This window comes from Peromyscus maniculatus, chromosome 21 (genome assembly GCF_049852395.1).
Source record: "Peromyscus maniculatus bairdii isolate BWxNUB_F1_BW_parent chromosome 21, HU_Pman_BW_mat_3.1, whole genome shotgun sequence".
In the NCBI taxonomy this organism is placed as follows: Eukaryota; Metazoa; Chordata; class Mammalia; order Rodentia; family Cricetidae; genus Peromyscus; species Peromyscus maniculatus.
The window spans coordinates 45,996,185-46,019,744 of record NC_134872.1 but is presented as its reverse complement, the minus strand read 5'-3'; the positions used below and the strand labels follow the sequence as shown (position 1 = coordinate 46,019,744).

The following is a 23,560-nucleotide window of genomic DNA, read 5'->3' as shown; positions in this document are numbered from 1 at the left end:
TCCTTTTTCTATTCATCCACCCTCTCTTCCCTTCTCCTCCTCCACCCTCCTCCCGCTTCGCCTCCTCTTCCCTTCTCCTCTGTCCTCCTCCTCCTTCTCCACCCTCCTCCTGCTCCCCCTCCTCTTCCTCCACTTCTGTGCTTTTTTTTCTGGTAAGTTTACAATATGTAACAGCATATACATCGGGACTATAAGGTGATGTTATGATTTTGACTGCAATGATGAATAATGAAATAACACCAAACATTTAATATTTTTATGATGAGAGTGCTTGAAGTGTACTCTTATGTTTAAACATGTATCACTCTATTATTAACTGTATTTACCATGTACACTTGGGGGTTCTGGCCAGAGAAGGGCAGAGTGGCTATTATGAGATGAACAGGAGCCTCTGCATACTCTCTTTGGCCCTTGATCCCTCGAACGGCAGCAGTAACCCACTAGGCATCCTTTCTTCAGCACATGGGGCCACTCCACTTTTACTGCTCTGCAGACCATCCATCCAGTTTCCATGGCTCCCCACAGGGACATTAAGCCAGAGATGTCAGCTTCCTTGGCTTGTTTTATGTCAGCAGACAGGAGACGTCCATGGAGTATGAACCAAGAGAAGCACCAAGACTCCCCCTCCTTGAACTGTTTCCAAGTTCCACATCCACAAATGAGGTGCTAGTCTTATAATCATTAGGAGCTCAGTCTTTCAATTAAGGCGGTGCAGAATTCTCATTTCCCACGACTAGCCATTAAGAGTCAAATTGCCTATTTATTTGATTCTTTGGAGTATTGTAGCAAGTGATGGGACATAAAAGGTGGAGGTTCAAAGCAGACTCAAAATCATCTTGTCTTCAAACACCTTTCTTCTTTTATGTGGAAGAGACTGAGACAAACTGCGAGGAAATGCTTTGGCTGATATCAAAGAGGTCTGCACAAGTTGTTTGTCTTGTAGAGAGAGCGGAAATACAGTGACCTGGAGAAATACTTCATAATGAGGAAACAGGATCATGGTACCGGGCAGCCCCAGTCTGAGGAGACCCTCAAGGGGCCTGTCTTCAAGGGGCCTCAGTCTAAGGGAAACATCATTAGCCTCAGGAAGCCCTAGTCCATAGGCATAATTTCCCTGTCTCACCAGTCAGCTCCCAAATAACCACACAGAGACTAATTATTAATTATAAATGCTCAACCGGTAGCTCGGGCTTATTACTAACTAGCTAGCTCTACATCTTAAATTAACCCACATTTCTTATCTGTGTTCTACCACATCCTTTAACATGGCATATTCATCTTGCTTCTCCCCGTGTTTCCTGCTGACTCTGCCCTTCTTTATCCCCACACTTTTCCCCTGTCCACAAGTCCCACCCAACTTTTTCCTGCCTAGTTATTGGCCATTTAGCTCTTTATTAAACCAATGAGAGCAACACAGCCCCACAGTGTACAAAAAGACTATTCCATAATACTAGTCTGAGAGATGTCTGTCATCAGACATCCCTAGTCTGAGGGAGACACAGCCTGTTAAGGAGACATGACTGAACTTCAAGGGAACCCAGTCTAAGAGAGACACAGCCTATCCTCAGGGAGCCCCAGTCTGAGAGGAAACAGGACCTATCAACAGCCAGTTCCAGTCAGAGAGAAGTCTTGTCTTCAGAGAGCTTCTTCTGAGGAAGATGGCCTATCCTCAGGGATCCCTTGTCTGAGAAAACATGGCATGTCCCAAGGAGGCCTCTGTCTGAGGAGACATGGTCTAGCTTCAAGGAGCCCCTGTCTGAGAGGCACGGCCTGTTCTTAGGGATCTTCAGTCAGGTGAGACATGACCCATCTTTAAGGACCTTAAGTCCAGGAAATGGCCTGTCCTCAGGAGCCCCAGATAAGGAACGACAGATCTGTCACCCCCTCCAGCCAGTTCAAAGGGAGCTCTGGTGGCTGTCTCTCTTGCCATCTATCCTCTCCTGCCTGTGGAGGAGCTAGTTAATTGGTCTTCCCTCTGTGAGGCTTCTCTGCCCTTCTGTCATGGATTAGTCTCCCGGAGGAAACGTAGGAACTAACTATTTGCTCAGATTGTATGGAGCCCAGCACGGTAATTGCTCTATAAATATTTATAGTTTCAAATGACTTAACTCAGTAAATATACAGAATTTTAGTGACAGAAATCTGGTGGTAAACCCATGGCGATTGAGTTACTAGAAAGCCTGAGGTGATCAGAGAGGAGGTCCAGGCCCCTCTCTTCTATGGCCCCTGTTGCCAGAGATCAGGGCTGCCTGGGAACTACCACAGGGTCATGATGCTCTTACCCTGGCAAGCTTCTTCCTTCACTAAAACAGTTGTTCTTCACCTCCTTAGGATCATGAGGTATCCTGTCCCCAAACTGTCCTCAAGCTTGAGATGGGCAAGTGGAGGAGGATTCAGCCGGGAGCATGGTTAGCTTGTGTTGATTCCTCCCATGTAGGCGGCCACAGCCTTGTTTCTTTCAGCTAAAGACCCAGGTCGCCTAAGAGTGTCTGAGCATTCCATGAATATGTCCCATAGCTTAGCTTTCTGCTTCTGTGGCAATCGAAGATCCACCCCTCACAGGTCCCTTTGACATCAGCCAGTTGCCACAGAAAGACTGTCCACAGTGTAAAAATTGGAGTGGGTGCCATGGCTTTGAGATTTCACAGTGTGTTTATGTGTTTTGCACCATTGACTCTGGTCATCCTTACAAAGAGTCACTTTTACAGTGGAGGAAAATTTAGAAGCTTTAGGACATTGAACAAGACAGCCAAGGTCCCACAGCTAGAAAAGCGGAAAGGTGGGGTTCAAGTTCAGGGGCATCCTCGGCCTCTCAGTGGCTGGGCATGTGTCTGTGTTGTCAAATAAAGCTTGGGGCTTCCGAGCCCTGTACTCAGGAGGCAGAGGCAGGCAGATCTCTTGGAACTGAGGTCAGCCTGATCTGCACAGAGTTCCAAATCAGCCTACATTGTAAGTCCTTGTCTCAAAAAATTCAAATAAGTAGCATCTGTAATGCCCAGCTCTCTCCAACCAATATACTTGGAATCTTTGTTCTACCTTCTAGAATATTCTCCTTGACTACTCACCCTAGCTTCTAGAATCCCGCCACCTGTCATTCAAGTGACAAGTGACAGTGCTACCTCTTCCAAGAAGTGCCTTCCCTTGTCCTAGCTGCTGGTCAGGCGTCTCCAGAGTCTCCACACACAGTAGGACTTTCTTTTCTCTGTGTCTCGAGAGTAATGCTGTATGCGGTTGGGTGGGGTACATCTGGTTTGGAATTTCAGTTCTGCTTCTGTTCTAAGTCATTGAGCACAATTATCAGTTTCCCGAGCCTCTGTTTCTCCTGTGAAATGGGCAGACAGTATTGCATTATTAGGTGCTGTGAGTGGGAGACCGAGTGTAAAGTGCTAACACAACACCCAAAGCTCCTTCTCTCTTCCCTGGAGTGTCATTGTCCGTGTGTGCATTTGCAAGCTCTCCGAAGAAGAAGACAGTGCCCCATCCCACTACATGGGTTCTGGAGATCTGAACTCAGGTCCTCATGCTTTCATGGCGGTCACTCTACTGACTTAGCCCTCTCCCAGCTACCAGTGGGGGTTTCTGTTCTGTTTTGTTTGTAAAAGTGAATCGAGGATGAGGTGTCGTGGCGTATCTGATCTGGTCTTTGGGGCTGTGTTTGCCTATGTGCATAGAGGTTATAGATGGCATAATGGTCTGGTACCCTTCCTTCTGGAAGGTCCTGGCTATCACCTGCCATCAGAACACCATCCATAAGAGGAAGGTATCCTGAGAAGAGGACCTGTCCCCATGTCCCATATGCCTATCTGAGCAGATGTTCCACAGAAGCCTGACCAAGTGAATCCATGCCTCTGATGAGAGCAGGCTACTGTCTCAACGAGGAAGGAGGGGCTACTGCAGGACAATCCACAGAGTCTCCAGGGAAGGAGGTCAAAGGAAAAGGATTAAAAAAATAATAATAACCATGAAGATGGAGATGGAGGAAATGGAGAGGCCCTGTTAAGACCGAGCCGGGGCGAGATGGCTCTGTGGGTAAGAGCCCTTGTTGGGCAAACCTGAGGAAGAGCCGAGGCCCATGCCCAGGACCCACGGTAGAAGATGCTAGGAGAGAGTCAGCACTCACACACTCACTGTGGTATGTGCACCGCCCCCGCATCTATAATTATATTTTCAAATAAAAACGTGTAGACCAGGCTGGAGCAGGAGGCAGCCCATCATCTCTCTCTAAGCCGAAGGCAGGGTCAGGACAGAGCCTCTGGGGACTCACAGAACTGGCCGTGCCCCCCTGCTGTCCATCAGTCAAGAGACCAGTCCACCCCAATGGGAAGACGGAAATGATTAGGAATGCAGAGAGCAAACCTTGGGTAATGGAGCCTGGTGTTTGCAATAAAAATTTAAATGTGCCGTTGTGGCGGCCACGGTGCCTTTTATCTGATCGGCCTGTCAGAGCCGTAGAACGCTGGATACTGTAAATGGCAAAACCAAATTGAATTCATATTTACTGCCCTTTAGTCCGTGGGGTTCCTTGTTTCCAGTGGATTAATCTCCTTCCCTCCTTTTTTTTTCACCTCCCACTCCGTTTTTCTTACACTTCCAGGTGGATTGTGGTCCAGGAACTCCTTGGGAAAGTGGGAGAGAAGAGGGCCCTTCCTCTTGGCTGGCTTTTGCTTATTTCCCCAAATAATCTCTGTACCCCCATTCACCATGTCCTGTGCACCTCATGGACAGCTGAGTGGTCTCCCTGATCTGCGATGTCTGGTGAGCTTTGGCCACTGAGGGGCATCTGAAGGAAGTCACTCGGTTGGCTGTCCCCCTCCCCACGGACAGGCCTTCACGGGCTGTGCCTGTCCACTTGCTGGGAAGCTCTTCATTCAACCCCACCCTGGCTGGGGTCTGCTTCGTCCCTCTGACTAGCAGTGATGGGGTGAGGAGGCTCCCCTCCACCGCCAGATCCTGGATGCTGTATCTTTTTGCTTCCTCTAGACCTGCTTGCCCCTGGTCAACGATCCCTTCCTAGAGCTTCCTTTTGATTCTGTTCTTTGCTATCCCCAGGGTCCTCCCTGTCCCAACAGGCCCACAGAGGGTGCCAGATCCCTTGGAAATGGGGTTACAGCCAGTTGTGTGCTGCTGTGAAAGAGGTCAGAATTGAACCAGGGTCCTACCGAAGAGCAGCAAGTGTTCTTAACTGCTAAGCCCCTTCGGCCGTCCATCGCCATAATTATTATTTTTTTTTTTTGAGACAATGTCTCTCACTGAACCTAAAGCTCACTGATTCAGGTAGGCTGGTTGGCCAGCGAGCTCGAGGGATTGTCTGTCTCTACTCTACCCCCCCTGCAGGGGTTGTAGACATGTAACCTGGGTGCTGATGATCTGAATTCAGGACCTCATGCTTGCCTGGCAATCACTTTACTGAACGAGCCACCTCTCCAGCTGCCAGAGGTCTTTCACAAAGCGGAAGCAAGGACGAGGAGGGTCATGACATACCCGGTCTTTGGGGGTAGTATTGCCTAAGCGCATGGCAGGTGGAGACGGCATGATGGCCGGGCATCCCTTAGTCCTTGCTGGTCCTGGATATGACGCCCTCTACTGGATGCCTCGAAACACCCCAGAGCTGGCCAGGGTGGGGGGGATAGGGCAGCCTGCGTGGGACTCATGGGACTCCGTGGACAGGAATCCCTAATATGGATTTCTGTGACTTCCACCTGCAGAGGGAATTTGTCAGGTGGTGCCCACTGAAAAGTTGTCTTGCTTTTGTTGGTCTGGGTGTCCCGCAAGTCCAGGTTGAACAGCAGGATAGACTGATGTCTCAAGTCCCCCCCTCTCATAGACTGTGAAGGAGGAATGTAGACTTATTTGTCCCTAACGCCCCAATGCAGCAGCACCTTCACCTCGGCTTCACCAACAGGTGGTGTTGAAACTTACAGATAAGCACCCATCAAGAAGCTCTTTTGACTTTCTAAGTTATTTTTGTTTTAGCTATTGTGTTATTAGGAGCCAAGATTGAATGCACTGTGCTTGATATCACACCAAACATATAATAACAGAGTGAGATGATACCACTGGCTCGTGTGTGTGTGTGTGTGTGTGTGTGTGTGTGTGTGTGTGTGTGTGTAATGCGACACCGTCCACAGCATCGTGAGCTTTTGAGCTTTTGAGCGATCAGCACGCTCTGTGCTCCTGACGAGGCCAGTGATGCAGCCACAGGAAGTGTCTAGGCCTCACTGGGAACCCTGGCATGAAGAATATTAGCTTCAGAGCTAGGAGACATTATTTTTTTAAGATTGATAATGGGGATATAAAAAGCAGATGCATCCCTGTCCTCAGGGAGCCATAGCCAGGGTGTGGTGGTTTGAATGAGATATCTCCCATAAGGCTCAGGCATTTGGTCCCAAGTGGGTGGCTATTTGCGGGGGATTAGGAAGTGTGGCCTTGTTAGAGGAAGTATGTCACTGGGGGGCGGGCTTTGAGATTTCAAAAGCGTTTTGCCTTATTGAGTGCATTCTCTCTGCTTCTTGCTTGTGGTTCAAGAGGTGAGTTCTCAGCTGTTTCTACTGTCATGCCTCAGTTCTGCCACTGTGAGCTGTAACGCCCCTTTCTTTAAGTTGCCAGCAATAGAAAAGTAACTGATGTGGAGCCTCAGGGAATCCCAGTCTTAGGGAGACACACATGAGCTCAGGGATCCTGAGTTGAGGGACACAAATACTACTATCCTTAGAGAGACCCGATTTGAGGAGGACACAGCCGAGTCTTCAAGATCCCAAGTCTGCTGAGAGAAACGCAATCCCGCTCTCAAACGACCTTCAAGTATGATCTCTGGCTCAGATGCTAACGAATAATTACGCTCTGTAGCCACGGTGAACTTTGAGGCCATCCAGTCCATGCCTACCCTGTAGCCTGGGTGGCTTAAATAAGAACAGCCCATTTTAATTTTGCCTGAGCCAAACATAATGAGGAGCCTAAATCATAGACAGAGCATTCCCCAGCCAAATGGAAATGAGTTTTGGATTATCTTCTGCTTTCAATTACCCACCCCACTGCTTCCTCCATTAGCTCAGCCGTGGAGTGGACGTGGACCAGTCTGGAAGCTCCCCATTGAGGAGGGTACTCGGGGAAGGCCTGAGGGCACTAGGAGGTCACTGAACAGTCACTGGGGCTGACACCATCTTTGAGACAAAGGTTGACACAGGGCTGATGTTTGGAGAAGGCAAGGGCTGCGTCCTGGGTTTCAGGTCTGCTGAGAAGACCTTGAGTGAGGGAGAAGAGCCCTAGTGATGGGAAGTGAGTCCTCATGTGTCCACATTCTCCACCTTTGTTCTCTGAGGTGGGAAGGGAATGGTCCCCTCAGCTGCCTACAGCTCCCTGCTGGTTGGAGACTTCAGGGAAAGACAGACAGTGCAGGGGACATTGGGGGGAGAACCTTCAGAGTCAGGACTGAATCAGAACTCCCGTCTCGCTGTATGACCCGAGAGTCTCCACCTCTGAGTGTGGGTGGAAGCCCACAGGTGGGAGGAGGGAAGGTGGGGGGTCGAGACCAATTCAGAGAGCTGCCAGCCTTGGACCTCCTGTGTCCCCAACAAGGACAGAGCATAAACTCTACGGAGATTAATGCATTTGAAGGTGACGGCATACACCCTGCCTGGCATTTGTCTCTATCCAAGGCAAGCGATCCAATTCTGCTCCCTACCCCTTCTCCACAGCCTCCCTCCCACCCAAGATGTGTGTAGGGATGTGTGTAAAGCTTCCTTCGCCCACGCAGCACCGTCAGAGGAACCCACCTGTTCACTTGCTCACTCACCTCCATTCACGAGACACCCCCTCACACACCCTCGGGAGCTTGCTCAGTCACACACGCAGGCTGTCACACATCACACATCAGCCTCCTCACATCCCCAGCCCCCACCCCACCTCCATTCACATTCCGACCTCCTTATTCTTCATCATTTTCAGACCCCTCCACATGTGGGCCTTCCTCTACCAACACTGAGACATTTATTCACATGGGGATCTGGGTGTCGCCACCGCTTCCTAGACTCGGTCAGGGACTGACTGGGGCAGATGTTTCTACTGATTTGTTGTTGTTCATTTTTGAAACAAGGTCTCATGTAGCCCAGGTTAGTCTTAAACTCATTCTATAGTTGAAGATGACTTAAAAGGGACCTTTCTGCCTCCACTTCCTTGGTGTTGGAATTACAGATGTGCACTGCCAGGCCTAGTTCATGAAGTGCTGGGTATGGAACTCAGGGCTTTGTGTATACTAGGCAAGTACTTTACCAACCAAACTACATCCCCAGTTCCTTCCATCCCAACTATCACCACCTCTCTTTTGTGTGGGGGATTCATTCCCTAGTGTTCATGGCTGGCCCCACAGGAACAAGCTCACTCTTGTATCAAATTAGAGGGTGCAGGCTGTCAGAGGTGCCGAGGACTATGACTCTTCCTGCTAGAGCACATTTCATTCATTCACACACTCACTCACTCATTAATCCACTCAGCCTAGGTTCCTCTTCAGGACCATGGACTCCGGAGCTGAAAGAAATACAGTTCTTGCCAAGGTCCCCAGGTGAATGGGAGTGACAGGCAGGCAAACATAATTATGCAGTAAAGGCTATCACGAATGTGTTAACACAGAGGCATAAATAATACGGTCTTCCAAAGAGGAAGCGGCTCGGACCTAAGAGCTAACTTCCAGTAAGAACTGCTTGTCTCACACAGGAGCCTTTCAAAGGCCCCAAATGGGCTCCTGCTGCCCTTAGAAGACCGAGACATCACTTTCTCCTCTTGGCTGTTGTTCAGAAAGTGGATCCTGTCCCTGTGGCTTTGTGTGGGGACAGCATATGGAATATTGTTGGTATCCATCCCATGTCTTTCTGCAGCTACCAAGAGAAGAACCTCTAGGAACTTGTAAGCCTTTCCTAGGGACATTCATATGCTCTCTCTCCTCTCCTCCTCTTCCTCCTCCTCTTCCTCTTCTTCCTTCTTCCTTTCCCCTCCTCCTGTGACGTGAGATTCTACGACTCCAGCATCCAGTGTCAAAGTCTGGGCTCCCCACTCAGGCAGGTAGCTCTCTCCTTCCCTAACACACACTCACCAACCTTGTTCCCTTCTGTCCTGGAAGTGTCACAGAGTTATTCAGGGTCTGAGTCTGGACCCTGGCTTCCTTAGCTCACCCACCTGTCCCCAACAGGACAATTAAAGAGACAAGTCAGAGTGAAAAGTAAAGAAAGGAGATCTAGTCAATGCGGCCACATTGGGAAGAGAGCAAAGCCATGGAGTGATCTCTGTCCCCTAGTCAGTGTGGCCACATTGGGAAGAGAACAAAGCCATGGAGTGATCTCCGTCCCCTAGTCAGTGTGGCCACATTGGGAAGAGAGCAAAGCCATGGAGAGATCTCTGTCCCCTAGTCAGTGTGGCCACATTGGGAAGAGAGCAAAGCCATGGAGTGATCTCCGTCCCCTAGTCAGTGTGGCCACATTGGGAAGAGAGCAAAGCCATGGAGTGATCTCTGTCCCCTAGTCAGTGTGGCCACATTGGGAAGAGAGCAAAGCCATGGAGTGATCTCCGTCCCCTAGTCAGTGTGGCCACATTGGGAAGAGAACAAAGCCATGGAGTGATCTCCGTCCCCTAGTCAGTGTGGCCACACTGGGAAGAGAACAAGGAGTTGCTTCTGTGACCTCCACCCTCAAATCCATCCCCCAGGTCCTGGTGTCCGTGACTAGCATACAGAGGAACGCAGAGGGGTAGAGTCCTAGTCAAGGCTGTCCTCCAATCAGGTCTCAGCTGCAGCCTCTCCAGATAATTGTCAGAACTGTGAAATCTCTTCTTCAGGGTGACCCCCACCCCCCACCCCCTGCACTCACCTCAACTCAGCCTTTCTGGGGACTCCCTGGAAATGGCAGCTTCCTGGGGTTTTTGTTTTATTTTTTTGGTTTTTCGAGACAGGGTTTCTCTATGTAACAGCCCTGGGTGTCCTGGAACTCACTTTGTAGCCCAGGCTGGCCCCGAACTGACAGAGATCCACCTGCCTCTGCCTCCCAAGTGCTGGGATTGAAACGGCAATTTCTTAGCGTCCATTGTCTCAATAATCTGATAGCAGGAGGGAGGTCACAGTGTCTGATTAGAAGATCTTCAATTCCTGTCGGAAGGGTTACAGAAGAGTCCTTATGGGGTGAGCAGGGCCAGGAAGAATGCTTGGGGAACAGTTCTCAGGTCCAGCTCATTCTTTCTACCCTGAAATGGATGTCAAGTCTCTAGCTTCTGATGCCTTCCAACTCAGCTGGAAGGAAGTCGGTTTCGTCTCCCCACTACTGGACTCCTGTGAGTGAGCAGGGTGACCTACTGGGCAGAGTGGAGCCTGAACAGGGACACCTAGGGGAAAGGAGGCACAAGTTGCTGCCTCACTACAGGTGGCAGGTCCCCGCCCCTCCACCCTCCTACCCTGGAGCACCCTGGAGGGGGTTTATTCCTTTTTACGGGAAGCAGGAGACAAAGCATCTCAATTGATTTACAGGCTTCAGGGCTGGGTGGGGGTTCAGGTTGGTTGCTAAGATATCTTTTAAATGGAAATCAGGGCGGAGAGACCGCACATATATCTAGCCAGCCATCTGCTAAATGTTGCCTCTTCTGTTGGAAGCAGCTCATGGTAGTTCAGACAGAGAGGCTGAGGTGGGGGTTGCGAAGAAAGGAGAGACCGGGAGTGTCTGGGTCTTAGGAGGAACGAAGAAGCAGAGGAAGTTTCCTCCTCTGCCCCCACATCCAGTGCTCTCGTCGCCCCATTTTACACACACACACACACACACACACACACACACACACACACACACACACACACATTGTTTTACGTATAAAAATCCCATCTGCAGGAGCTGGAGAGGTGGCTCAGCATTTTAGAGCAGTTACTGCTCTTCCATAGACTCCAGAATTCTGTTCCTACCAGTTACAGCCCACAGCCCACAATCATCTGTAACTCCAACTTCAGGGTATCTGCACCCTTGTGCCTCTATCCGCTTATATTACACACACACACTAAAAAAATAATAAAAATAAAATTAAAAAAATGTCTCTAGGGGCACTGATAATAAACTAACAGCCTAGTTTAATAACTCTGTATTTATTGCCAGTGTATTTCTGTGTATATATGTATATGTGTGTGTTTGTGTGTAGAAAACGTGCATGTGTACATGCATATGTGTATATAGTCACTGCCATTAGGGTCTGATAAGGGGCCTTTCAGAGCCAGGGAGCCTCTGTTTCCGAGAACCCCAGCCTTCCTTTCGAGTTTCTCTCCGAGCAGAAAACGCAGTGCTCAAATGTAGTGGAACAGCTGAGTTATCTCCGGTTCCTAAGCGATCCATAGTAGAAGCTGCCAGTTCTGGGTATACCCAGGCACATGGATGCCTGGGGGGTTGGGGGGGACGCTCCTTTGCTTGGAGTATGGCCTGGAGCCAGGCAATCCTGAGTAAGTGGCAATTCTTTCCACAGTGGAGAAGAGTGTTCAGTTGGGTTCAACTGCTTTGAATCTCATTGCCCAGTAGCGTAAATGTGGGTACCAGTGCACAGAGCCACAGTGCATGGTGGAGCAGGTCACTCACTGTACAAGGCTGCTCTGTTAGGATGCTCTGCAAAAACCCCGTGGGAACATCTATTTCTCACTTCACAGGGGTACCTTACAGTCGCGAGCTGTTACCTTGCAGAATTGTACCACATGAAGATATCCAACGGCAGAAGGAGCGGGTACCATTCCCACCCTGGATGAATGCCCAAGTCTAAGCTAACTTTAAGGCACTGTAGATTCAAAAAACCTTGTCCTACTCCTTCAATTCTGTCTCTCCGCCGTCCTCTCCTCCAGTGCTGGCTCACAGATGCTTCTCATGGACAGCCCTGCCTTCTCTGCCCATCGCCGACTCCTCGCAGGCTGATTGTGACATTTGATAGCAGAGTTCCTTCCACAGCTTCTGCTCTCAGCTCACCTCTGTTGGCGCTGCTCACCAACAGGTCCTCCAGCCCCTGCCCATCAGCAGCTTTCCATGGCTCTCCTTCCCTGGGCGAGCCCAGATCTCCTGTCTCTGTTCCCCTCTGCCACCCACACCACTCAGAAATGCTTGAAGGCACCCAGGCTAGTCTCTCTTCCCAGCCTTTGTTCACATTCCTGACTCAAAGAGGAAGCACCTCCCCATCTCCTCCGCCTGAATCAGGCAAATTTATCCATTTCTTCAGACACCCCCTCTTCAAAACTGGGGGTGAAGCAGCCTTTTGTTTGGCTGCTAGAGTAATGGGCTAAGTGACAATTCTCAGAAAACAATTTTAATTAAGATTCAATAGTCACTTGTCTGTCAGCAATCTTCCATGCTGATTATTTAAAATATATTTACCCAGCTCTATTATGTCACCCATTTGAATTCATTAGACATTTGCTAATCCTCAACAAACTTATTTTTTAAATTGTGGTTTGCTTAACATCGTTTGGTAGGATGACACTGTCTGGAGCAATGGCGTCTGGGCTTCTCCGGCTTCCGGGTGCGTCTCCCACCTTCCCTGCTTTCTTTACCACCTCAGCTGTGTAGAAACAGGTGACAAAAGCCACAGATGAAGGGATCCACAGTCCAGGCAGACCACTGTCCACGCTACACTGAGGTCAGCTGCAGACACAGCCTCTCAACAGAGAACTGGCAGGGCTGGCTGAGAGGGATGTGGAGGGCCGAGCAGAAGATGCTGCCTGAGAAGTAAGTAGGTGGACAGCCTTGGGACTGGCTCCAGGTTTCCTGACAAAAGCGGTTGGTGAAGATTTCCTGCACCCTTGACTAGGCACTGCCCGGGGTGGACCTGGAGGACCAGAGCTCCTCCGAGCCCAGAGAAAGGCAACAGGCAGAGTCCCCCTGTGATTGACAGCCAGAGATGGAGACACCCAGTGGGCCCTGGGGCAGGGGACTGCTCTGCCTCTGCCAGGAGTTTGGTGATGATAGGTACTGGCTGGGCTGCAGCTGCTCCTGAGGGGCCTGGAGCAGCGCTATTAGGAATTAGACATGTGGCAGATTCGACAGGGACACTCGCAATGAAGAAAGTGAAAAGAAGTAAAGCCCTACTTACTGGCTTTTTGCTGGGCCTGTGTTCTTCCGCCACTCACCTCCACCACACAGTTAAGGAAGATGGCCCAAGCAAGATGCAAAGGAATGAGTGGGCCGTGTGCTAATAAAATTTTATTTACAAAACAGACAGCAGACAGCAGTAGTTCACAGGCTTGATCATTAAGGGAGCCCTAATATGGAGGAGGATCATTTGGGATGTGATGGTAAGTGTGAAATACACACCAGATTTCAAAGTCTTCATACAAATAAAAGAATACTTGACATCTCGTCGATAATGGCACTGATGACATTGAAATGATATTGTGGGTGAAATGCAATATGCTACTAAAATGAACTTTCTCTAATTTTAAAGAAGAGATTATTACTGAAAAGTCTAAAATTACATTTGGCTCATGCTGAGTTTCTGTTGGACAGAGCTTTTCTCAGCACAACGCCATCTGCAGGTGAAATGTTGGAAAGCAGCTCATCCTTGAAGGGTCTCAAGGGAGGATAGCCCTTAAAGAGGCATCAAGAGGCACCGTAAATAGAACTGAAATCTGTATAACCAAACATATGGTTAGACGAGGCTTTTATATATATGGTATGTGTGTATAGTACATACAAGTCACTCCTCTGGTGCTGTGAGAAAATACCATGAGCAAGGCAACACATAGAAGAAAGAGTTTATTTGAGCTTATAGATCCAGAGGGTAGGAATCCTTGATGGCAGGGTGCAGCGTGACCACAGAAGCAGGAAGCTGAGGACTCATGTCCTGAGCCATAAACACAAAGCAAACAGTGAACGCCAAATGATGAGACTCTTTAAACTCAAAGCCTGCCTCAGGTGACATACTTCTTCCAATAAGACCACACTTCCAAGCCGGGCAGTGGTGGTACACATCTTTAATTCCAGCACTCAGGAGGCAGAGGCAGGCAGATCTCTGTGAGTTTGAGGCTAGCCTGGGCTACAGAGTGAGTTCCAGGACAGGCTCCAAACTCTGTCTCAGAACAAACAAAAACAAACAAAGAAGACCACATCTCCTATACCACTCAGACAACATTATTAACTGGGGACTAAGTGTTCAAATGCCTAAGACTATGGGGGACATCTCATTCAAACCATCAAATTATATATATATATACCGCCTGCTGGGTGCTTTCTCCGTATCCGTGGTACTCAAATTGAGACCTATAGAATTCTACTTCCTTTAAATATTAATAACTTGCTCAAAAACAAGAATAGGGTTGGGCAGTGGTTCAACTGATAAAGTGCTTACTGTATGAGTAAGAAGGACTCCATTCAGATCCCCAGGACCCATGTGAAATCCAGGCAAATGTGTACTTATTATAATCTCAGCTCTGGGGAGGTGAAGACACATGGAAATGAAGCTCACTGGCTAGCCTAGTCGGTGAGCTCCAGGTTCAGTGAGAGACACTGTTTTAAAAACTACGGTGGAGAGCAAATGAGGAGGACATGCGTTGTCAACCTCCAGCCTCCACACACATACCCGGGCGCCTGAAGACACATGAGTGCGCACACATGCACAAAGCAAACAAAAGAAAAACCCCAAAGCAGCACCAAATTAATCCTCAACCCAGTGCCTTCCCTACCGCAGACTGTCTCAGTTCTCCTGAACTTGTTAACATGCACAGAACGTTCACTCGAGCAAGCAAGGGGGCAGCGCATCCCAGCTTCTTGGCCTCTGAAGCCACTTTTGTGGAACCTAATTAGCACTTGGAGAAGCCAATTTGAGGAATGCTGGTCTTTAGGAAGCTGTGCAAGCAGCACACAGGATTTTCTCACAGTCCAACCCAATGGCTTGGGTTTAACATTACACAAAAAAGGTACATAATTGTTACTGCATGGAATAGGGTGAAAACTGTAGAACTGGGAGGGGTAAAAACTCCAACAAATTCGTTTTTCCTACTCTACCTATTGATCCAAGAAAAATGCCTACTAAGTGCTGGCCAGTGAATGAGGGAGGCTCTGAGCACCCTGAGGTGAGAGAACACATCCAGCTGGCAAGAGGTGTGTGTGTGTGTGTGTGTGTGTGTGTGTGTGTGTGTGTGTGTGTGTGTGTGTGTGTCAGGGTGTCGTGGGAATGGGGTATCAGGAGAAGCCTCAACAAGAAGGAAACTTTTGAACAGTGATTCTGGTAGGCTGTGAGGGAGTGCCCACCTTGCACACAGGCAATCCTTCCCTTGTAACACATGCCCCTGAAGCGCATGGACTAGGATGGGTGGGCAGAGTCCAGGGGGAGGACCTAGCACCTGTCCGGTTCTCAAAAACATGTTCCTTTACCACCTTCCCTTTCCTGAATGCAAGAGCTGGTATCTAAGTGGCTTGTCCCACGGTTAACTTTCTTCCTGACTACATCCTTCTCCTTTAGGAATGCCAGTCTGCTTTCATGCTTTCCCTGAACTAACTAAGGGATTAACACTGTACTTCACAAGACAACTATGGCATGTACTTCAAACACAAAGGTTATTGGTTGAACCATTGATATGGTAGTATCCATCTATCTCTCCATCCACACATTCGTGAAATTCATCTGTATATTTACCCATTCATTCCATCCATCCATCTACCCATCCATCCTTACATCCTCCCATCTACCCATCCATCTCTCCATCTATCCACTCATTCATCCACTAACCCATCCACCCATCTATCCAACTGGCTATTCATCCATCCATCTTCCTACTCATCTACACATCCACCCTTCCCTCCATCCACTCACCCATCTCTTCATTTATAGACATACCAATACCAAATCAGCCATTCAGCCAGCCACTCATCTAACTGTCATTCCTCCATCTGTCCACTTGCTTACCTAGCTAAAATCTAACCACCTGCTCATCTGTCCACCCACCAACTAACAAATTCCAACTGAGGAAGTAGGGATGTTCCAGGTATCTAGGCACTGTGGGAAATATTTGGGACACAGCAGTTTATAAACCAGATGGAAGGTCTGCTATCATGGAATTCACATGATATGCGTTATATAGGAAACAATCTGTAAACACAAAGACAGTGAATCAAGTCTTTAGGAGATGATAACGGCTAAGGCGAAACAGATAAAGTAGAAATGCAATAGAAGAGTTAAATGAAAAGACATGAGTGCTTGCCTGACCTCAGCTTGTCTCTGTTGTTCCCTGAGGCAGTGCGTCATTCCTTGGAGGGAGGAAGTTCTTGGTAAGGGAAATCACCTGCTGACCTTAACCTTGTGTCTCTTCTCCCAGGTGCCAAGGCTGAGTGACCAGACCATGGAGACTCTGCTTGGTGGGCTGCTGGCTTTTGGCATGGCGTTTGCTGTGGTCGATGCCTGCCCCAAGTACTGCGTCTGCCAGAACCTGTCTGAGTCACTGGGGACCCTATGTCCCTCCAAGGGGCTCCTCTTTGTGCCCCCTGACATTGACCGGAGGACGGTGGAGCTGCGCCTGGGTGGCAACTTCATCATCCACATTGGCCGCCAGGACTTTGCCAACATGACAGGACTGGTGGATCTGACCTTGTCTAGGAACACAATCAGCCACATCCAGCCCTTCTCCTTTCTGGACCTCGAGAGTCTCCGATCCCTGCACCTCGACAGCAACCGACTGCCCAGCCTTGGGGAGGACACGCTCCGGGGCCTGGTCAACCTGCAGCACCTTATCGTGAACAATAACCAGCTGGGTGGCATCGCTGATGATGCCTTTGAGGACTTCCTGCTGACGTTAGAAGATCTGGACCTGTCCTACAACAACCTCCACGGACTACCCTGGGATTCTGTACGGCGCATGGTCAACCTCCACCAACTGAGTCTGGACCACAACCTGCTGGACCACATCGCCGAGGGTACCTTTGCAGACCTTCAGAAGCTGGCCCGCCTGGACCTCACGTCCAATCGGCTGCAGAAGCTGCCCCCAGACCCCATATTTGCCCGCTCCCAGGCCTCCTTGCTGACCGCCACGCCCTTTGCCCCGCCCCTGTCTTTTAGTTTTGGGGGAAACCCACTGCACTGCAATTGTGAGCTTCTCTGGCTGCGGAGGCTGGAGAGAGATGACGACCTGGAGACCTGTGGGTCCCCTGGAGGCCTCAAGGGTCGCTATTTTTGGCATATTCGTGAGGAGGAGTTTGTATGTGAGCCACCTCTGATCACACAACACACACACAAGCTGCTGGTTCTGGAGGGCCAAGCAGCCACTCTCAAGTGCAAGGCCATTGGGGACCCTAGCCCCTTGATCCACTGGGTCGCCCCTGATGACCGCCTGGTGGGGAACTCCTCCAGGACTGCTGTATATGACAACGGCACCCTTGACATCCTTATCACCACCTCTCAGGACAGCGGGGCCTTCACCTGCATTGCAGCTAACGCCGCAGGAGAGGCCACGGCCTCAGTGGAGGTCTCCATTGTCCAGCTCCCACACCTCAGCAACAGCACTAGTCGGATGGCGCCTCCCAAGTCTCGCCTTTCAGACATCACGGGCTCCAGCAAGACCAGCCGGGGAGGGGGAGGCAGTGGGGGTGGGGAGCCTCCCAAAAGCGCCCCAGAGAGGGCTGTTCTTGTGTCCGACGTAACCACCACATCTGCCCTGGTCAAGTGGTCTGTCAGCAAGTCAGCTCCCCGAGTGAAGATGTATCAGCTGCAGTACAACTGCTCCGACGACGAGGTACTGATTTACAGGTGAGCCGGTCACTGCGGTGTGGTCAGGTGGGACAGGAGCGTGGTGAGGCAGGGGTGGACACACTGCGTACACCTGTCTCCATCTCCCTTCTCTCCAGAGGTGCCTGTGGGGATCCTGGGTCACCTGTGCCTCTGCTACAGGTAAGGGGCTCCCACCTGGATAACTGAAGAGGTGTGGATGTGGAAGGACTGTCTCTCTCAGAAGGGGGCAGGGGTGTGATAGTTATATGGCTAGATACTTCTGAGCTCCTTGCCAGGAGATCTGGGCCAGAGCGGGACCATTGGGAAATCCAGTGGATGAGGAACCTCTGATTCCTAGCAGCATGGCAGAAAACTATGAGACCAGAAAGGGCTGAGGATGGTGGCCTGGCTCTCACTTCTCCTAGTCGGCCTCAGTTTCCTCAACTGTGAGATGGGCCTAATCTGCCCAAGATGATAGATGTTGATAGCAAGTAGTTTATTCAAAGTAAGTGTGTGTGTGTGTGTGTGTGTGTGTGTGTGTGTGTGTGAGAGAGAGAGAGAGAGAGAGAGAGAGAGAGAGAGAGAGAGAGAGAGAGAGAGAGTAGTGGAGCTATCCTGTATTACCTCAAATCACTGAGAAGAACCTGCTTCAGGCTTAGCTCGATGAAAGGCCCTCCACAAATGCCCCATGTGTTCAGTTTCTTATTACCCTAATTCTCCTTTCCTCTGGCTTGGGTCCTGCCTTGGGCTGCCTCTTTCCTCCAGAGATGTCTGCCTTTTTTCTTTGCGACCCCAAACAGAGAAAAGCTTCCCCTTGTTGGCCTAGTTCTGGACCCCAGACTGGCTCATGAGGTCCTTCCAGGGCTTATAGGGGCTTATCCTGTCCAGCACCCCTCTGGACACCAGGCTTCTTATGAAAAAGGTATCAATGACGCTGACCTTGATAAGTGGCTGTGAAGGTCAAGGGTCATCCCCAGGCCTGCTAGAAAGGAAAGCTAACCATTCAAGGGCAATAGAACTATAGAGCTCAGCCAGCTCTATTGATAAATAAAATCAGAGCAACCTCAGCAATCTGGAGGCAGAGGCAGGAGGATCACAAGTCCTAGGTCCACCTGGGCTGCATGATGAGTTGCAGGCCAGTCAAAGCTTCATAGAGAGACCCTGTCTTAAAAGACCAAACAGCACCAAAAAGAAAATCACATATCACACAAGCCATAGTCAGACACCAGAACCTGCATGGATGATCTCAGAGGAATTCTTTCCCATACTGGCCTCAGTTTCAGTGAAATTGAGGGATGTGACATGGAGGCTTATTGCTCAGGGGGTCTGTGGTGTCCTGTGGAATCCTGTTTGACTTCGTGCTCACAGAATGACTAGTTTGAGAATGCAGCCACAGGCCTCAGCAGATGACTCTAGAGGCCACAGTCCCAAAACCTGACTGAGTCCCATCTCTGAGGACTCCAGGTTGACCAATTTCTGGATGGAAACAGAGCTGGTAAGGAAGAGGCCAGTGTGTTCCCAAGGGCCATTGTACAATGGAAACCACAACAGAGCTGGGAACACCCTTACCTGGAGTGTGTGTGTGTGTGTGTGTGTGTGTGTGTGTGTGTGTGTGTGTGGTGTTTCTACTAAATGAAATGCAGTCTCTGTAGAAAAATGGGCGAGTCAAGTCGTGAAGAGGGCAGTTAATTTACCTTGCTCTCCCACCGTGCCGCTCCAGCAGGGAAGGCCTTAGATAGTGCCCTGTTTTATACCAGATCCCAATGGTGTGAGTCGTCCATCTGCACCATTATTACATCTTCATCCTTTCCACCCGAGACCTGAGCTGGCTTGGCTGGCTTAGTTCCTACGACACTAAGATTTTCTCTGTTGATTTAACAGTTAGCCTTCAATCAGTGGAGTTTTAAGTGGCTTCTCATTTTTCAGTAATAAAAGTAACATTATGATGGATATTTTTTATACCAAAATAAAAATACATTTGGTGAAATGCCAATGATTCTCTCAGCATATTCTCGTCAGGGTTGAATTATGGGTTTGACAAGTCAATTATAATGCTTGCTTGTTGTAGTTGAATATTTATCCCCTCCCTCACAGGTGGCACATGGCGATCTTGATCACAGCTCTCCCAATACTGCCCATGCAATGTCTTTTTATCTTTGTCAGTTGCAGAGGTGGAACACAGACCTGGCTTTAATTTACATTTCGGTCCTAGCTTGTGAAGCTGACCTTTTGAAAAATAAGTGCATTTTCCTCACTGTGGATTTGTCATATGGCTTTGACTTTGATTAAAAAAAAAAAACAACAACAACAGCAAGCAGCCCCCAGCGGTGTGGCTGGCCAGGAGCTGTGAGTGTGTGGAGATGAGGGGGCACACAGGCGGCAGCATGGCCACGTCACTGCTATAAAGTCGTCATCTCCTACCCTCCCCGGTGTCTCATAAATACCTGGAGCGACACCAGGGCTTGGGGCTGAGTTCCTGTTGTTGCTCAAGGGGAAATTCAAATTTATTCTCTGACTGACTGGGAATCTAAAGAGGAAAAGTACGTCAAAAGTGTCGAGCCAGCTGTGGCTGTGTGGGCCTCTGATGCCAGTGCCTGGGGAGGCAGATTCAAGCGGCTTTCTCGGAGTGGAAGGCCAATCTGCTCTCTGTACTGAGTCTTCGGCCAGCCTAAGTGTCTTAGTCAGTGTTTTATTGCTGTGAAGAAACACCATGACCACGGCAACTCTTATAAGAAAAAGTATTTAATTTGGGCTGGCTTATAGTTTCAGAGGTTTAGTCAGTTATCATCATGGTAGCACACAGGCAGACCTGGTGCTGGAGAAGTAGCTGAGAGTTCTACAACCAGATTTGCAGACAGCAGAAAGAGAGACGGGACCTGGCTTGCGCTTTTGAAACCTCAAGCCCACCCCCAGTGACACACTTACTCCAACAAGGACCCACCTACTCTAAAAAGGCCACACCTCCTAATCCTTCTCAAGTAGGATGACTCCTGAATGACTAAGCACTTATATATATGAGCCTGTGGAGGCCATTTCTATTCAAACCACCACACCAGGCTACTTAGTGAGTCCTTGTTTCAAAAAACAAAAACAAATAAGAGAAAAAACATTTAAAAAAAAAACTAGACTAAAAAGGAGGCATCAGAAAAAAAATAAAACTGCAGCGGTTAAGGGAGACTCCTTAATGCTGTTCACAAAGACTAGATGAGATACCACAAGAAAAGTGCTTCATATAGAGTCTAAAGAGACAGGTCTGTTGGTAAAATACTTGCTTTACAAGAATAAAGACCTGAGTTTGGATCTCTAAAATTCATGTAAAAGTCAAGCATGATGACTGACACCTGTAACCCAGCACTAGGGTTTGGAGCTAGGGTGATCCTTGGAGCATGGGCCAAACAGTTGAGGAGCTCCAGGTTCAGGGAAAACTGTCTCAAAAACATAAGGTGGAGTGCAATTGAGAAAGAGAGCTAATGTTGACCATTGGCCTACTCACTTGCATGCATACATGCATGTTTATGTTCATGTACACATGTGCACATGACACACACACACACACACACACACACACACACACACACACACACACATATGCCCCATCCCTCCACACATATGCCCTCACACACACATGTCCACCCCCTACATACACACACACACACACACAAAAGAAAGCTCTCCAAGTAGTATTGACCCATGTTAAGCAGCCAGGGCATATAGGGTAGTGTTAGTATTGCTAATACTAGCAAAAGTAATAGCAATCCAAAACAAGACCATTATATTTCCTGCTGTCCTGGGGGAGGAAGTGGAAGAGGACTTTCGATATCCCATCTAGTCTTAGCTGTAAGAAGATAGATGTCCAAAGCTTTGTAGAAAGTTCTAAGGAGGGTGTGCTCTCCAAGGAGAGATTGCACAATCACCAGCACCAACATTTTTGCAGCCTCACTGTGTGCATGAGGAGCAGCCTTTGCAGACTCCATCTCATTTAACCCTCTTGGACATACCAGGTATTAAGGGACAAGAGAATATCACCAAAGTTCCCCAAGATCACACAGTCAGAAAAAGGTTTGGATGGGTATTCCAGAATGGCAGTACTGGGAGGCCCTGTGGACCTTTAAGAGGTGGAGACTTGAGAGAAGTCATGGGGTCATTGGAAGGGATTAAAAGACCCTAGTCTCTCCTCTCCCTTAATCTATCACTATCTGTCCTACTATTTATCAATCGTGTATCTGTCATCTATCATTATGTTAGTTACTTTTTTGTTGCTATGATAAAATGCTATAACCAAAGGAACTTGTAGAAGAATGAGTTTGATTTGAACTGTGGTTCCAAAGGGTTAGTGGTGGGAAAGCATACAGCAGTAGCCAGAAGCAGAGTTAGCTCCATTAACTGCAAGCATAAAGCAGAGAGAGTGAATTACAAGTGGCTCAAAGATTTAATCTTTCAAAGTCTGCTCCCAGTCACACACTTCCTTCAGCAAGGCCACACCTCCTACACCTCCAAACAGTGCCACTAACTGGGGACCAAGTGTTCAAAAGCCTGAGACTATGGGTGACATTCTCATTCAAATGACCACAGTCATCTCTCTGTCTTTCTGTCTATCTATCTCTAACATCTATCTATCTATCTATCTATCTATCTATCTATCTATCTATCTATCTATCTATCTATCTATCATCTCTAACATCTATCTATCTATCATCTAACATTTATCTATCTCTAACATCTATCTATCATCTATCTAACATCTTTCTATCTATCTCTAACATCTATCTATCATCTATCATCTATCTAACATTTATCTATCTATAACATCTATCTATCTAGCTGTGAGCCAGTTGCTTTCATCAGCTTCCTGTCACCGTCACCTGGTCCACCACAGGAAGTCCTAAGCAGTAGAGCCATCCAGTATTGGACCTAAACCCCCAGAACCATGAACTCAGGAAACCATTTTCTTTATAGCATTAATCACTTCAAACATTTCTTCATTATCACAGGAAGCTGTCATTACAGCTGCAATTTGAATCCTAGCTTCTGGCTCCAGTTCACATGCTTAGGCTCTGTGGGTGTACTGAAGGAGTCCACAGTAAGAGAGAGTGATCCTAAGAGAGACAGACATTGGACTTTTTGAAAAACGCATCTTTCCCCTGAGAAGGAAGAAACGACAATGGGTTACATGGTGACTTTCTGCTGTGTTCCTGTCTCAACAAGAATAGCCACAACTCAGTGTCAGGGAGACCTGGAATAGCCTAGAAGCATAAATGAGGAGCACCATAGCAAAGCATCCAGAAAAACACCTACCTGTCACCTGTCCGTGATTATCATCTACCATCTTTCTACCCATCTAGAAAAAGATAATATATATCATCTGTTATTATCTGTCTATCTACCAACCTCCCTATCATCTATCATTGTCTACCTACCTACTATTTTCTATCATCGTCTATCTGCCTATCATCTGTCTTGATCTTTTATTTGTTTCAAGGACTACATTATAATTACAGTCACACAAATCCAAGGTGAGGAGAACCAGGCTTGCTTGGAATTGTTGCCCAGGCTTGAAGTTGTTGCTCACAAGGACATCGCAGCCCTGTATCGATGGGTGTTAGAAGACTCCACAGCTCTTAACTGTGCCAAAGAGACATTGCTCAGGTCAGGAGGGGCTGTGGTTCTATGGAGCCAGTCGGGCTGGCCAGAACACAGCTGTACTGTGTGCAATCCAGAATGGCCCAGCATAGAAATGAGATTCTAGAAGCTCCGGTGAGATAAGGTGAAATTGACCCTGAAGATGAAAGGACTTAGAAAGAAATCCCAGCTCCTCTGATCTATGTAAAGAATGTATGAGTAGAAGAGGGAAGCACACATGCACAGGTACACGTGT

General features: G+C 48.5%; 1 protein-coding gene across 2 annotated transcripts in view; it reads left to right on the top strand.

The window, feature by feature from the left end:
* The window catches only part of Lrfn2 (leucine rich repeat and fibronectin type III domain containing 2), a 168,104-nt gene that overhangs the window by 121,478 nt on the left and 23,066 nt on the right, over positions 1–23,560 (top strand). The window contains exons 2-3 of one of the 2 annotated variants that reach the window (XM_076557590.1): positions 16,301–17,724; positions 17,823–17,865. In XM_076557590.1, coding sequence (XP_076413705.1) covers positions 16,325–17,724; positions 17,823–17,865 — 1,443 coding nt within the window. In that variant the 5' untranslated portion in view covers positions 16,301–16,324. The remainder of the gene's footprint in view (positions 1–16,300; positions 17,725–17,822; positions 17,866–23,560) is intronic. The other variant, XM_042265798.2, reaches the window with a different exon arrangement.